Genomic DNA, 17,588 nt, shown 5'->3' on the forward strand with positions numbered 1-17,588 from the left:
CATTCTCACCTGCTCATCTTCTGGATACTGAGGACTCTGATGAGGGCTCTATGTTCCGACAAGCGACCAGCCCCTCTGAACTACACGTAAAACTACATGAAAGTTCAGATTATGAGGAACAAGAACAGGATGATGTGGAGTACCAGGAGGAATTCCAACCTCCTTCGCCTCCTCTACAGCCTATGGTGTGTCTCCCAGCCTCCATAGTGACAGATCTGCAGTTTCTGATTGCAGACTACAAGCAAAGGTTTCCGTCCACTCCTCCGCCTCCGCCAGTTGTGACACTGCCACCTCGGCCTCGGCCTCCTCCTCTAGTCCTTCAACCAGATCCGGTTCCTTCGCGTCCTCCGCCATCCTCTGATGAGAAAGACGAAGAAGAGGAGCAACAACGGGAGGAAGGGGAGCTCCAGGACACACAAGATGAATGGGATGACTACGTGATTCCAGGTCCAGCATCCCCTGTACAGGCACAAGCGGATTCACCCCCGGAAGACATTGGGGGATTCCACAATATCCAAGAGAGGGCGGCGTTACGATTCAAACTCAAGGTAACGGCAACACAACAGGATTGCTCCCTTTATGATTTTAAGGAACCATTCCAAAAGACTGTACGGTCCATTCCCATAATTGATTACATCTGGGAACAAGGGGAGAAAATAATGCAAAACCCTTCATCTCTGGCTCCAGTGCTGCCCAGACTGGACAAAAAATATAAAGCTCCTGACATAGCTTCAGCTTGCTTTACTGGCCATCCAAAGCCGGACTCCGTCATTACCCAGGCAGCGCAGCGCAAGTAAAAAAATCCATCGGCTGCGTTGGCTGCGCCGCCAGATAAGGAAGGTCGAAAACTAGACAACATAGGGAAGAGGTTTTCGTCCATGTCAGCTCTAACAGTGCGCGCAGCAAACTCTTTGGCACTGTTAGGACGCTACAACCGTCAAATGTGGGCAGATATCGCTCCATATTTGGATTCGCTTCCAGAAGAGCAGAAAGAAGAGGCGAAAAAGATTCTCCTTGAAGGCGAGCGTTCCACTTCGGAGATGATTGATGTGGCGATGGATATCGCATCCACGGGGTTCCGTCAGCTGGCAGGACCTGCAGTCCTGAGGCGCCAAGGTTGGCTTAAAGCAACATCTTTCCGGCCTGAAGTTCAGACCAAGGTATTAGACATGCCGTATGATGGTCAACTTCTTTTTGGGCAACACATCGATGAGATGCTCCAGGGTATCAAAAAAGATAGGATACCGCAAAGGCTCTTGGTACTCTCCAATACAAAAATCCTTCCTTTTGGGGCTCCAGAGGAAGAGGTCAGTCCTCGAGAGGTGCCTATCAGGGGTATAATTCTACTTACAGCTCAAATCAGCAGTACAAACCCCAGTACCAACAAAGACAGCAGCAAAACCAGTCGTTCTACAACAAGTCTTTCTTTCGTGGACGAGGAGGGAAGAAGGACACAGCCAGAAGGCAATGACTTCTCTCAGCCACTGGTCTCCATTTCCTATCCACCTTGCAAAGTTGGCGGGAGAATTTCATCCTTCCTTCGCAAATGGCAACAAATTACAACGGATCGGTGGGTCCTCCAACTTGTTCAATTCGGACACTCTCTGGAGTTCGTGGAAACTCCTCCTCAAAAGCCGCCAATACCAATGCTGCACAAAAATCAGCATCTGCTGCAATTGGAACTCTCCCTCATGCTCAAAAAAGGAGCGATAGAAAGAGTCCCCCGGAATCAGAAGGGCAAGGGATTCTACTCCCGATTCTTCCTAATTCAAAAGAAGGAGAAAAAATGGAGACCTATATTGGACTTAAGAGACCTCAACCAATACCTCAAAAAACAGTTATTCCGTATGGTGTCCATCCAGGAGGTGCTGCAACTCCTCAAAGCGAACGAATTCATGGTGTCTTTAGACCTTCAAGACGCGTACTTTCATATACCAATCCACAGGAACCACAAGCAATTCCTCAGGTTCGCGGTGGCGGGCAAGCACTACCAGTTTCGGGTATTGCCTTTCGGCCTGAAGTCGGTGCCACGCATTTTTACCAAATGTCTCTCTCCAGTAGCAGCGTACCTCCGCCAACAACATCACCAGATCTTCCCGTACTTAGACGACTGGCTCGTCAAGGCACCTACTTTCGCAGGCTTGACCAAGTCCTCCAACGCCTGTCTTCAGCTCTTCAACGATCTGGGACTTACTCTCAACGAATAGAAATCCATCCTTCAGCCGTCCCAGTGTCTCACTTTCCTAGGAGCTGTCCTAGATACTTCTCAGAGAAAGGCTTTCCCTTGACAGGAACGTCAATTGAAATTAAGGACCTTGGCCGCCCGGATTCAATCCAAAAAGTCCATCACGGTTCGCCTGTACAAATCCTTGTTAGGGATGATGTCCTCAAACATCCTGTTGGTTCCACACTGCCGCTTTCGTATGCGTCCACTTCAGGAGGCGCTATCCGCTCAGTGGATTCAATCCAGGGGATCTTTCGACGACGTAATCCGGATAACTCCTACCATTGTCCATGCTCTGAACCTGGTGGCTTCACCCACAGAATCTGAGGCAGGGTCTTTCGTTCATGCTTCCAGTTTCGCCACATGTGATAACTACAGATGCGTCTTTGGAAGGATGTGGTGCGTTCCTTCAGGACCTTCAAATCAATGGGCAGTGGTCCCTTGCAGAGAAGCAACTGCACATAAACCTCCTCGAGTTAAGGGCAGTCTACCTGGCATTAAGAGCGTTCCTGCCCAGGATCAAAGATTTCCCAGTGCTTGTGAGAACAGACAACACCACCACAATGCACTATCTAAACAAACAAGGGGGAACTCGCTCTCTGACGTTGTCTCAAGAAACTCAACGGATTTGGAAATGGCTACTTCAACACCACATTTCCCTTCGGGCAGAGTACGTCCCAGGGACGGACAATGTCCTGGCGGACTCTCTGAGCAGACAACGCTCGGTGTGCCACGTGTGGGAGCTGGATCAACAACTTCTCAGCTCTGTATTCGCCCAATGGGGCAGGCCTCACCTGGATCTGTTTGCGACACAGCACAACGCAAAATGCCAACATTACGCAAGCTGGCATCCCCAGAAGGGATCGCTAGGGGATGCATTTTCGATCGCATGGTGCAACGTCTTTGCATACGCATTTCCTCCATTTCCCCTAATTCCCAGGGTCCTCCGGAAACTGAAGGCAGAGCGTTGCACCCTGATCTTGATAGCCCCAGCGTGGCTGCGCCAGCACTGGTTCACAGAGCTTCATCTCCTGTCGCTGGAACCGCCGATTCTATTCAAGTCTTGCCCCACTCTCCTCACAATGAACCAGTGGCAAGTCCAACATCCGGATCCAGCATCTCTCAGATTGTCGGCTTGGCTCCTAAGTTCAGAGAGTTTCAGAACCTAGACATTCCCCAAGAATGCAGGGCAGTCTTGGCCCGGGCTCGGGCCGACAGTACCAACAAGACGTATTCTCTAAAATGGAAAAGGTTTTGTGTATGGTGTAAAGCAAACAAGATACACCCCTTTTCATCAACACCTGCACAAATTCTACATTACCTGCTCCATTTGGCGCACTCAGGATTGGCCCATGCTTCTATTAAAGTCCACCTGGCGGCCATATCTCGGTTCAGGCGTTCGTCATCTGGTACTTCCCTCTTGTCCAATAGACTGGTTAAGCAATTTCTAAAAGGCCTGTTCAGGACATTCCCTCCGGTGAGAGCTTTACCACCCACCTGGCAGCTAAACATTGTGCTTGCTCAACTGATGAAAGATCCCTTTGAGCCAATACACAGAGCCGACATCAAATACCTGTCTTGGAAAACCGCTCTCTTACTAGCGCTCACATCAGCAAGGCGTGTAAGTGAGTTACAAACCTTCTCTATTCAGGATCCTTTCCTGCAGTTCAAACAGGACAGAGTTATTCTACGGACCAACCCTAAATTCATCCCGAAGGTTCCGTCTAATTTTCACCTGAATGAACCTATAGTCTTGCGGACTTTCTTCCCAAATCCACTTTCCGCAGCAGAGAGGTCTCTCCACTCTTTAGACCTCAAACGGTGTTTGAAGTTCTACATCCACCGAACAGAACAGTTTCGGAAATCCAACCAGCTTTTTGTTGCCTTCAGCAGGCCCAGAAAGGGTCTTCCATTAACTAAGCAGAGCATTTCTCGTTGGATCTCTGCAGCCATTACTTTCTGCAATCAACAGGCAGGTCATCCTCTGCATTCTAAAGTTCGGGCTCATTCAACCTGAGCTGTCTCCACTTCAATGGCGCTCTTTGCAGGAGTGCCCATTATCGACATATGCAGAGCGGCGACATGGAAGACACCACATACGTTCACCAGGCACTACTGCTTGGATTCTGAACTTATGAAAGATGCAGCAGTATGACAAGCTGTGCTCCGTCATCTATTTCACTAGAGGTGAGCCTTCTCTCTTTCATCCGACCTTCCTACTGTCTACTCGCACATTTCTCTTTTATATGGTATTTTGGTACTTGTTATATTTCACAATTGGTATTCTAATATCGAGTGATTTTACATGTTGTACCATACGAAATGTGCTGGTGATTGCTTGCTACTCTGATTCAGGCATGTGAATCTATGAAAGATACCCCTAATACTGGAGAAGAAATGCGTTACTTACCTGTAACTGCAGTTATCCAGTATTGGTATCTTTCATAGATTCACATGCAACCCACCAACCTCCCCTGGAAGGGCTCACCTTGGTTCTCTCAGTAGGTACTACTTAGCACTATGCTTACGAAAATCTGAGGGACTAGGGCTCCTTCCAGGAAGGTTCTAGAGGGTGGTGATATCTGATTGGCTCTTGGCCAAAGTTTGGTCCTTTTTACAAAAGGACATGGATATGTTACTAATGAGAGGCCTCTGGCCTATTACTATGTATATGTCTTTATGACATTACTCTTTTTATGTACCCGGGGACTCCCACCCCGACGACGGGAAATGATTCAGGCATGTGAATCTATGAAAGATACCAATACTGGATAACTGCAGTTACTGGTAAGTAACACATTTCTTCTGAGCAATGACAAGCTCCAGTACACAGTCACGTTCCCACAGCACCCCCTGTGGACGTTCTGCTGATGTCAACATTATCCAGTATTAGGGGTGTCTTTCATAGATTCACATGCCTGAATCATTCCCCGTCGTCGAGACGGGAGCCTCCGGTACATAAAAAAGTAATGTCCTATAGACATACATAGAGAAAATAGGCCTAAGGGTCTCACCTTAGTAGCCTTTCTTTGTCCTTATGCAAAAAGGACCAAACTCTCACAGTCAGCCAATCAGCTCCGACCTCCCTCTAGAACCTTCCTGGGAGGAGCCTCAGTCCCTCAGATTTTCTACCGCACGTTGTGCTAGGGAGTCTCCAGCCTGAGCTCTTCTCAGGATTCCTTATAACTCATCTACTTCCTTTGAAAAGTGAATCTTCATTCTACAATCTTCAAGGACTACTTCAGTAACACTTTGAGGCAGTAAGTGTTTGCTTTCCACTGCTTTCTTCGATGTCTGAATCCCAGAAGAAAGCCCTTTTCAGGGCCTGCTCTTCATGTGGGAAGAAAAGGCTCCATGTGGATGATAAGCATACCTTATGCTTATATTGCCTTTATCCGGACCACGTCCCTGCAGACTGCAAAATATGTAGGTCTTTCCCTAGGAAGACCGTGAGAGACAGGGAAGGCCGCCTTCTCATCTGGCTCGACAGACTCAAGGACAGAGACACTCTGGAATCTTCCGAAGGTAGTGTCTCTAAAACATCAGCAGTCTCTCAAAAGAGGCCAAGGGTAACTTCCCCTGGCCCCTCAGACACCCCTCCTAGGAAGACAGCCAAGAAGTCTTCAGAGGCAAGATCTACGACATCTTCTGTGTCTGTTAAGGATACTCAGACTTTTAAAAAGCCTGCTCAGGCCTCTAGCAGACCTCAGAGGACTACCTCAGTGACTACCACGGTCTCGACGACGTCAGCGTTGTCTCTTTCACCGTCGACGATAACATCTCCATCATCGTCATCGACAGGTAGGCCTATTTCCTCCATTTTACTGCTGAAATCGTCGACGACAAAGACCCTGTCGACGTCGAAAACTACTCCGTCGACGAAAACTACGCCGTCGACGAAGATAACGACGACGGCGTCGACGACGAACCCACCACCGACAGCCCCGACGAGGGCATCGACGACGAAGACGTCGACGACGAAAACGTCGACGAGACCGACATCGACGACGGGCTCGCCGTCGACGAGTGCACCGACGACGCCCCGGTCGTCGACGACCAAATTGCCGTCTATGGAGATTCCGTCGACGAGGACCCTACCGTCGACGAAGGACTCCTCAACGTCGACGATGTTAAAGACTTCGACGGAGGACTCGTCGTCGACGAAGTTAAAGCTGCCGTCGACGGAGGACTCGTCGTCGACGAAGACACTTCCGGACACATGGAAGAAAACCAAGCTCGTGGAGGTGCCATCCCTCACGCTACCACCGTCGGCGACGCCTTCGACAGCTTCCACCTCCAGTACTGCGTTGGGCAAGTCTACTAAGCCGCATATTACGCCGGAGACCACGTCTCCAAGCAAAGTGGAGCTGCACCCACCTAACGAAATCTTCCAGAGTGAAGAATCAGAGGAGGATGACCACCTGGGCCCCGCTACTTCCATCTCGGACCTACATGTCAAGTGCCAAAGCACTGACGAGGAGGTAGAGGAATACTCCTACCAGGAGCACTCCGTCCACACTAAAGTCACCACGGAGGTTACCCCCATGGTCTGCCTCCCTGCTGCTCTGGTGAACGACCTGAAATTCCTTGTACAGGATTACAAACAACGTTTCCCGGACGCTGACAGTAGAGATCAGCCACCTATCGTTCCTAACCCAGCGGCAGCCCCAAAACCGTCTCGACCTCCCCCTCAGGCCCACCATGAAAAGATTCAACCTCAGGAGGTAGTGTCGTCTGACGAGGATGAGGAGGAGGAAGAATTGGAGGAAGGAGAGGTCCAGGAGGCCCACTCTTCCCATGATGAGGAGGATGAATATGTGGCGTCCTCACCAGCATCGCCCCAACCGCGCCATGCGGACTCGCCGCCGGTAGACATAGGCGGCTTCCATAAAATTGTGGAAAGAGCGGCGAAGAGATTCCATATGACTATCGAATCAACAGAGACTGAATGCTTCCTACACGATTTTAAGGAGCAAACTCAAAAGACGACGAAATCTATTCCAATAATAGAATTTCTATGGGAACAAGGCAAGAAGATAATGCTGACGCCCGCTTCTGTGTCTGCGGTTGTTCCGCGCTTAGACAAAAAATACAAAGCCCCACTGTCTGCAGCGGTTTGCCTAAATGGACACCCTAAACCGGATTCAGTGGTCACACAAGCGGCCCAGAAACACTCACGCAACCCTTCCTCCCCACTGTCCGCTCCTCCGGACAAAGAAGGAAGAAAACTGGACACGATCGGCAAAAGGTTCACCACGACTTCGGCCATGACCGTCAAGGTAGCCAACTCCATTGCCTTATTGGGGCGTTATAATCGCCAACTCTGGGAAGACATAGCCCCATATTTGTCAGACCTGCCGGACTCGGTCCGTGGGGAAGTCCAGGCTCTACTAGTGGAGGGTCAATCTTCGGCTGCCGAAATAATTGACTGTGCTATCGATGCAGCCATGACTGGCTTTCGTCAACTTGCTGGAGCTGCGGTCCTGCGCCGTCAAGGATGGCTTAAAGCGACGTCCTTCCGCCAGGAGGTGCAGTCCAAGGTCTTGGACATGCCCTTCGATGGCCAGCACCTTTTTGGGTCCAAAATCGATGAGGCATTGCAAACCATGAAGAAGGACACGGATACGGCAAGGGCTCTGGGTACCTTACAGTCCCGAAACCAGTCCTTTCGAGGCAACAGATCTAGAGGACAGTCCTCGTATCGAGGTTCCTATCAGAATAGGTCCTCGTACTCCTATTCTAACAAAGGTCAATACCAACACAAGCAACCTCAAGGCCGTCAATCATCCTATGGACGATCTAACTTCAGAGGCAAGAATACAAAGAGGGGCACTGGCGGCCGCCAGTGACGAACTACTCCAGCCAGTCCAGCCACCCTATCCATCCTTACAAATTGGAGGAAAATTGACCCATTTCCTCAACAATTGGCAACTCATAACCACGGACAAGTGGGTGCTCCAAATTATACGTTTTGGCCATTCCCTCGAATTCACCACCATCCCTCCCAGGACTCCTCCTCGCAGGCGGGCGCACAGAAACTTACGCCTGCTTCTCCAGGAAATTTCTGTAATGCTGAAGAAAGGAGCTATCGAGCGCGTTCCGGCACCCCTGAAGGGGAAGGGCTTTTACTCCCACTTCTTTCTTGTACACCAGAAAGAGGACAAGTGGCGGCCCATTCTGGACCTCCGAGCGCTCAACGTCTTCCTACGAAGCCAATCGTTCAGGATGGTGACGATTCAAGAAATACTAGGCATTCTAGAAAGAGGGTATTTCATGACCTCCTTGGATCTCCAGGATGCCTACTACCACATTCCCATCCTCAAGTGTCACAGAAAATTCCTGAGGTTCGAGGTGGCAGGGCAGCATTTTCAATTCAAGGTACTACCATTCGGCCTCAAATCCGCGCCGCGGATTTTCACGAAGTGCCTTGCACCAGTGGCAGCTTTCCTGCGTCAAATGGGTCACCAGGTCTTCCCCTACCTAGACGACTGGCTGGTGAAAGCACCCTCGGAGGAAGACGCAGCCACATCCTCCAACGCCTGCACAAATCTTTTTCAGAGGCTGGGATTAACCCTCAATCTCAAGAAATCCTGTGTCGTCCCTACGACAAAAATTACATTCCTCGGAGCAACCTTGGACACAGAGTGTGCGAGAGCCTTCCCCTCGAAGGAAAGGACAGACAAGATATTGTCCCTGGCCACGGCTGTGGCGAACAGGTCAAACCTGAAGGTCAGGACCTATACATCCCTCCTGGGCATGATGTCCTCCTGTATACTCCTCGTCCCTCACTGCAGACTCAGAATGCGCCCGTTGCAGGAGGCGCTCGCGAGCCAATGGACTCAAAGTACTGGCTCTTTCGAGGACACTGTCTGGATAACACCCAAAATGACCAAGTGTCTAACCTGGTGGAGGAGTCGCAACAATCTGACCGTAGGACTGTCATTTCTCCTGCCGGCAACACCTCTGGTGATCACCACGGACGCTTCCCTGGAGGGATGGGGAGCTGTCCTTCAGGACCTTTGGATCAGCGGCAAATGGGAAACTCAGGAAAAACAGCTTCATATAAATCTTTTGGAGCTGAGAGCCGTGTATCTAGCGCTACAGGCCTTTCTACCACGCATCCGGCACTCCCCAGTGCTCGTCAAAACGGACAACACCACGACGATGCACTATCTCAACAAACAGGGAGGAACGCGTTCGCTCTCTCTATCACGCGAATCGCAGAAGATCTGGAACTGGCTAGTGCTGCAGGGAATCGCACTCAAGGCCGCCTATGTGCCGGGCAAGGAAAATACCATCGCCGACGCCCTAAGCAGGCAACGATCACTCTCCCACGAGTGGGAACTGAGCGACAGCGCGCTAACTCACATCTTCTCTCAATGGGGAGTCCCAAGAATCGACCTGTTTGCCACCAAGGGGAACGCCAAATGCCCAAGCTACGCAAGCTGGCATCCCCAACAAGGATCGCTGGGGAATGCCTTTTCCATCGGTTGGTTCAGCGTGTTTGCTTACGCTTTTCCTCCGTTTCCAATGATCCCGAGGCTCCTCAGGAAGATGAAGGCGAAGCCCTGTACCCTGATCCTGATTGCCCCGTACTGGCCGAGACAACACTGGTTCTCGGATCTACTTCGGCTCTCTATCAAGACACCGATTCGTCTGCGACAGCACCCGAACCTCCTGACGATGTCCAAGGGGCAGGTGCAACACCCGAACCTGCCATCGCTCAGCTTATCGGCCTGGCTCCTGAGCACAGAGAGTTCGGTGGCCTAAATATCCTGCAGGACTGCAGAGATATACTGGCAAAAGCGAGAGCAGACAGTACCAACAAAACTTACTCTCTCAAATGGAAAAGGTTCTGCATTTGGTGTTCGGCCCAAGGCCTGCAACCGCTGTTAGTCACTCCTGAACAGCTATTGCCATACCTGCTGCACTTGGCACGATCAGGACTGGCACATGCGTCCATAAAAGTCCACCTAGCAGCGATATCGAGGTTCACCAGAACTTTCACGGGACCTTCCCTGTGGTCCAATCGACTTGTCAAACAATTCCTGAAGGGACTTTATAGATCCTTTCCGAGGCCTCGGAAAGTCCCCCCAATGTGCATCTGAACCTAGTTCTCAACCAACTTATGAGGCATCCCTTTGAACCCATTCATCGGGCATCCATCAAACACGTCTCATGGAAAACTGCGCTCTTGCTCGCTCTAACATCGGCCAGGAGAGTGAGCGAACTTCAAGCCCTGTCCATTCAGGATCCATACCTGCAATTCAGACAGGACAGAGTGATGTTAAGACCAAACCCAAAGTTCATACCGAAAGTGCCTTCGGACTTTCATCTCAACGAGCCAATAGTCCTTAGGTCTTTCTTTGCAAACCCTTCCACCGCAGCCGAAAGAGCACTCCATTCTTTAGACCTCAAGAGATGTCTAAAGTTCTATCTGGATAAAACCAAAGACTTCAGAAAATCTTCGCAACTATTCGTGGCATACAGCAATCCAAGAATGGGCCTGCCTCTCACGAAGCAAAGCATCTCGAGATGGATTTCCTCGGCGATTGCGTTCTGTCATGCCAAGGCCGGACGGCCTTTGACTGATCGTGCCACTGCACATTCCACCAGGGCGATGTCCACATCAGCAGCACTTTTCGCTGGAGTGCCGATCCTGGACATATGCAGAGCGGCGACCTGGAAGTCACCGCACACCTTCTCCAGACACTACTGCCTGGATCTCGAACTTCAGAAGGATGCAGCAGTGGGCCTGGCGGTGCTACGCCATCTCTTTCAGTGAGGTGAGCCTTCCCTCATCCCGCCATCCAGGTATGCACATTCTCTGCTATTGTGATGCTCTGCTTATGCTGTCTTTTTACATGCTATAGTACAATGTGTACATTGTCTAACATACCTGCAGGGCACCTTTCCATCACGAATGTGCATGTCTAATTGCTAGCTACTCTGATTCAGGCATGTGAATCTATGAAAGACACCCCTAATACTGGATAAGAACTGCGTTACTTACCTGTAACAGCAGTTATCCAGTATTGGTGTCTTTCATAGATTCACATGCAACCCTCCCGCCTCCCCTGGGAAGTCTCACATCCCTTTCTCACAATGTTACGCCTAACTAACTGAGTGCGTACGAAAATCTGAGGGACTGAGGCTCCTCCCAGGAAGGTTCTAGAGGGAGGTCGGAGCTGATTGGCTGACTGTGAGAGTTTGGTCCTTTTTGCATAAGGACAAAGAAAGGCTACTAAGGTGAGACCCTTAGGCCTATTTTCTCTATGTATGTCTATAGGACATTACTTTTTTATGTACCGGAGGCTCCCGTCTCGACGACGGGGAATGATTCAGGCATGTGAATCTATGAAAGACACCAATACTGGATAACTGCTGTTACAGGTAAGTAACGCAGTTCATTTACCTCATGTCTGCAGATTTGTGTTAAGCCAAATGAGAACTGGAGGGAAATTAAAGGAAAACTGAAAAGCAGCTGGTACCCCACCCAGGTACCATATGTAAGCATTCACCCATCACCTCTACATGATTATGTGTACAGTAAAAAGCAGCACAGAAGGCTCCACAGACCTGTTCCCCGGGAGCTCTATGTGTGGCACAGGTGCCCTAGTGAAAGTCCAATTGCACCCGAATAATCATTAACCAACCCTTGCAGGACGCATCAAAAGTGTGTATTGAAGAAGCTATGACTAAGTCTGTGGCAAAATAACAAACATGTAAGTGTAAAAACTATACTTCTCTAGCAGGAGACTGCAGTTACTCTCAGGTGTCAATGTCTTTTTTTATAGAGCTGTTTGTAAATTATGGGCAATTTGTGCTTTCCAGTCCATATATCCAAGTGGGCTGATGGTCAGGGAAAAGGCAGTGCATTTCATTGCTTCAGCGTTCAAAAAAAGCGTGTCAGCGTGAGGCAAAAACAGTGAACAGATGTTATGAATGCAGTGTGGAAGCAAACCATATATTCAATGCATAGTTACATGTAACAACGGAAAAGCACATATGCAGAGCAAACTAGCAGGCTAGGGGTACAAGGCATAATAGGAGCTCGTAGACACAGGGTAGTCAAGCAATGTTCATATCCGATGTATAAAGGCAGTGCATAGCTGCAAGACATATGGCAGTGCGTAGACGTGGAGTGTGCAAGCAGTGCATAGATCATTTATAAAATCAGTGCACAGATGCAGTGCATATGGACAGTGTATAAACACAGGCCATATGCACACCAACAATTACCTCTTAGAACCAGGTCAAGAAAAACTATATGGATAACAGTAGACATATAGAGGATGTAAATGCAGTGCACGGGCAGAGAACATGCAGTGCATAAAAATATAAGCCGTGTAAAAACATTGCGTAAGTTCAGGGTATAAAATCAAGCGGTTCAATCAAGGGCATATATGGTATACAGGCAGCACATTAGTGCAAGGTATACAAGCAGTGCGTGGATACAGTTCGCAGATACAAGGTAAATAAAGGACATAAAAGCAATGCATAGATGTAGTTGATACAAGCAGTGCATATACGCTCCAGGGCACAAAGACAGCGCATTGATGTAGGGTATTAACATATTGCATAATAAGAATATAAAAGCAGCACATATACCTGCTGTAGAAACAGTGCTTTGATACAGGACATAAAAAGATGCAAAGATTCAGCACCAAAAGTGGTGCATAGCTACAGAGCAACACAACAATGCATAGATAATGGGCTTATATGCTGCATGCAGACATACGGCATAAAAGCATTGAAGTCATACAGAGCTTAAAAACAGAGTGTAGGCATGGTGTGTCAACACAGTGCATAGCAAAAGAGAATAAAAGCAAAGAACGGTCACTAGAAAAAAACAGTACATGGAATGGAGACATAAACGCAGGGCATCACTGCAAGACATGAAACCAGTGCAAAGGTACATGATGTAAATTGCAGTGAATTGATAAAGGATAAGAAAGCTGTGCAGTGCTTTAGGGCAAACAAGTAGTGCATAGACACAGCTTCCATGCATTGTATAGGCAATACACACACATTCATTGTACAGATACAGTGCATACAATAGTGAAGTATACAAACTATCCAGAGACAAGGCATAAAAACAGTGCACAGATACATGATGTAGAAGCAATGCACAGGTATAGGGCAGGGGCTAAAAGTACTGTAGTGTAATGGCAGACGCGCAGGGGGAGTTGGAAGTGAGTATATTTGCCCCCCTTTATGCATGTATGCTCTCACATCTCTCTGCCGGTCCTCGCACCACCTCCCCTTGCTTCCCTCACCCTCAGCACTCTCTATCTCTCTCCCTAAACTGCATCTGTCACCCTTTCTCTTCAGGAACCTGCAGCGACTTATGAGTGAGGCCATTGGCTGCGAGCAGGACTACGTGGCATCCTTGAGCCTCCTCCTGGAGATGCTTCCGCTAGAGCTGGAGCGGCGCGAGCTGCCCCTCGAGCAGCGGCAAGAGTGGGGCGCTCTGTGGGGGAACGTGGAGAAGCTGCATGCGTTTCATAGCGGGTACTTCCTGCAGGAGCTGGAGGGCTGCCAGTCCCACCCCCTGCGGGTGGCCACGTGCTTCATTCGATATGTGAGTACCGCCACAGTGTTCGATAATATTCCACTACCTCCTGAGTTGGGAATCTGGGATATTTTCTACCTTGTCAATTGCGGGATGCACTGCACTGCCGTACACTGTATCAGTATAAGTATTGTACACTGTGAGTTTCCCCCTAGTAGCAGAGACGTTTAAGGCATGGGCAAAGTGGGCTGTGGCCCAGGGACCCAAACGTGGGTCCCGTGCTCTCCATACCACTGGAGTCAAGCTATCCTGGTTGATGAGGGGTGAAACCCTGAAACTGGTCCTAGGATGATTGTTTCCAGTCCAGGGAGGACCTGGCCTGCAGTTCGGGCTGGATTGTTCCCATGAGGCACAGGGTAAAAACTGATCTGCATATGGCTGGGTTCAAACTGGAATGGCATGGTGAGAAAACAAAACGATGGATTTAGGCCCAGATCTCTGTACTGGGGTTAATGTATGAAATTGTCCTGTATTCTGTCCATCAATTGTTCTTTTTGCATCAGACCTTTTGAAACAAAAAAGGACTGTGTTGAATGCTTCAATATAGAAAACTTTTTATTTCTGAAATATGTCTGGCTTTCACGTGCTTATGCTGCATGCGTTAGCACCTTAGACCCTGCCCTATTGGCATTGATAATGCTCTTTTATTCTGTCATCAATGTCTTTCCTCAGATCGATGTTGTCTTCAAGGAAATACATGTTCAACTTTCTTTTGAAATAAAATCTGCCTCTTCTTTTAATCACCAATTAGCGCTCACTCGAGCATTGATGAGGGCACTCCCATACTACTGTTAAACTAGTCTGCAAGATAGTCTGTAAGAGCGCAAAGCGGGCAGTAGATATGTGCCTGCATTTTACAAACATGCAGTCATATCAAACCAACCTATAATGAGCTCCATTACCTTACAAAGACTCAAGAAAACAAGCATTTGCAATGCAATAGGTCTCGCATTTGCGAGAGTTTTAGCTACTCGCATTGCAAATGACAATGCCTTTTATTTGTTTTAAAAACCAAAACATAAATAAAAGACATTGTAATTTCCAATGCGAATAGCTCAAACTCACATAAAAGCGAGACCTATTGCATTGCAAATGCTTGTTTGGGTATAGAGCTACGGCTGTGACAAGAGTGAAGAGAGGAACTGCAGACTTGACGCCCACCAGTTACTACATCAGGAAAACTCCCCGTCCACCGCCTAGGTACAGAAGTCTAATTTAAAGGCAATTTTTACGAGGCTGTGGGGCCATTGAGGTTACGTCCTTCCTTCGAAACATCAAGGGAAGCGCTGACAATATTTACCTGTAATTGCATACAGACAGCCACCAAATTTCTCACAGATGCAAATTACAAATAAACTCCAAGTGCATCAAGATAAACACAGACTGGTGTTTCTCCGTGCAGTGTGAAAATGCAGAACCCGTGCACTGGTAGACCTCTACTCACTGCTCCACAGCAGAGGGAGTGGCGATGCAACCACATTAAACTCACTCAGTGACTTGAATGTGTCGTCCGGTATCCTTGAGCAGCGCAAACCCCTCCAGTAAGCATTGGAGTCATAACCAGGATGACGTTGATAAGCAGGAGCCTTCTGGCATGGATGACATGGGGGATGGGCTTGAACCATTGGACAGAGGGACTAGGCCCTCATACCATTGCTTTCATTTCAAGTTTACGCACCCTTAGAGGTTTGTGGAATTAAGAGGAACGCATATGCGGACCACTGTCTCCTCCTTTTCCTGCATTCCTTGTCTTCTTACCGTGGGTTAAAATACAAACGGCACGCTTGTGTCTGTGTGTTATCTGGCAGTAGGGGTGCGAAAGGCTAAGGTTTAAAAGCGAGAGCTGCTGGATGAGACTCTTATCTGCCTTTTCCTGCCACCTGTGGCAGAATCTAGAAAACTGTCCTTACAAGCACTGTTAATTTAACAAGATGTCGCCGTGAGAGATGGTGACCCACTGAGAGGCGAGAGAGAGAGCCACTGCTCGTGCCTGCACTGACTGGTTGCATGCGCAAGCAAAATATGCAGTCCGGGTGGGCAGGGCCTAAGGGAGACAGGGCGGTCACCAACCCCACTTCCAAAAGAAAAGCGACGACAATAGATCTCTTAAGTGAGCAACGCATGCGCTGCGTCGCTAGGCGAGACCTAAGAACTGAACACCCCCTTCATCAAGCATAAAACATACTAAGGCAAATTTACTGACTACCTCGAATAGTTCTATCAAAATAATGTACCAGGCAGGTACCTTTGGTTGACTCTTTCATAGCTGATATAACAACGTACATTCAAGAGGCTGAAGCATGGCAGAAGATTCTTAAGAGTGAAAGGGCCCAAAAACCCGAAATTCCTTCAGCCTTCGGTTGCAAAGTAAAGGGCACAGCCTTCAGTTCAACAAACCTTTGAAAAACAAAGCTTGTCCTCTGATGTGCAACTAGAAACTTCTGCACCTCTGGGAGCAATTTGAGACTAGCCAAACCTTTACTTACATTAAGCTGGGCTCTAACTTGCTTAATACAATTGTTTTCCATTTTCCATCAGTCGATAGTGACAGGGGTTTATGTGCTAGTGCTTGTCAGGCCACATTCGGGGGTTCGGGGAGGCCACTGTACACAAGCACTACTGGGACCTCAGTCTTATTCTTCAGTGATGTGCTGTGCCTGTTCTACTATGACTCTACACACTAGCATAGTACACCCTTTCTACACTTGACTCACAGAGAAGTGAGGAAGAGCAGTCAAAGGCTCTCAGGGATTTTGTGTGAGGTTGGCCTTGACTAAGAACTCAGTCAGATGGGTACAATAATTCACATCCTGCCCATTGCTTATCTTAAAGTAAAAAGAAACGTGTTTACATTTCAAAGAACAGAATACTACAGAAGTAGATGGGGTACAACCACTAGGCTAACAATCATGCCCATTGGTTCTTAGTTAAGTACTACACCCTCCCTGGTGCCCTTCTCCCACTCTACAGCGTCTCCCAATGTCTATGGTTTTTCCTCCATGATTCATTCTTAGACCAGATTAGACACAGGTTTGCTAAGCTGTTGCCACATCATCAACTTGACGGTCAGTTTAAAAAGGTCTTAAGCCTTGGGAGTTTTCACTCGCATGGGTAACCTCAGGTGGCAAAAGTGTCTGTGCTTTCCGGCACAGTCTTTCTGTCTTGTGAGACTGGGCCTTGCATTACCTGCTCAGCCTGGGGTTGTGACTTGGCTGAAGCTGGTTGGTGCACTTGTTATACTCCTTATCCAGACGGGGGATGTAGATTCCCTTAATATGCCCTTGAAACCTGTTTGAAGTGGTTCCCTTTCATATCTCATTTTATGTGCTAGGTGATGACTCTCACAGCAGGTAGTGATGATGCTGGCTCCAAGCAGGAGTAACCAAAACAGGATGCAGTATCTGAAGCCTCCACAAGTGGCTGTCATCAGCCTTCCTGAAAGTAGGACCAAGAACAGACAAAATCTTCTGGTTATCCTCTACTATCCACCAAATGGCAGTGCACCGGAACCTCTAATCCTCAATCCATTGCAAAAATGTCTTCATAGAATTTCAGCGAGTAGCCCAGTCTCTGTTCTCCCTCACGCCTGTGTCTGGATCTCCCCCTCCAGTTTCAGAAATGCAGGCAACATACTTCCACTGTCTGGAGAAGCTATACTCACTCCCCATCTTGTGTTCTGCTAAACCAGGGATCACCAAATACATTGCACACAGTCTCATTGTCATGTATGTGCCACACACACACAAGGAACACATGCACATGCGTAATGGCAATGCGAGGGTCTGGATG

The 17,588-nt window shown here is 48.6% G+C and overlaps 1 protein-coding gene across 2 annotated transcripts in view; it reads left to right on the top strand.

Annotated features, from left to right (window-relative positions):
- The window catches only part of ARHGEF40 (Rho guanine nucleotide exchange factor 40), a 382,900-nt gene that overhangs the window by 241,268 nt on the left and 124,044 nt on the right, over positions 1–17,588 (top strand). For both annotated transcript variants that reach the window (XM_078644086.1, XM_078644087.1), the window contains exon 15: positions 13,559–13,808. In XM_078644086.1, the coding sequence (XP_078500212.1) occupies positions 13,559–13,808 (250 nt within the window). The remainder of the gene's footprint in view (positions 1–13,558; positions 13,809–17,588) is intronic.

Source organism: Lissotriton helveticus, chromosome 5_1 (genome assembly GCF_964261635.1).
Source record: "Lissotriton helveticus chromosome 5_1, aLisHel1.1, whole genome shotgun sequence".
In the NCBI taxonomy this organism is placed as follows: domain Eukaryota; kingdom Metazoa; phylum Chordata; class Amphibia; order Caudata; family Salamandridae; genus Lissotriton; species Lissotriton helveticus.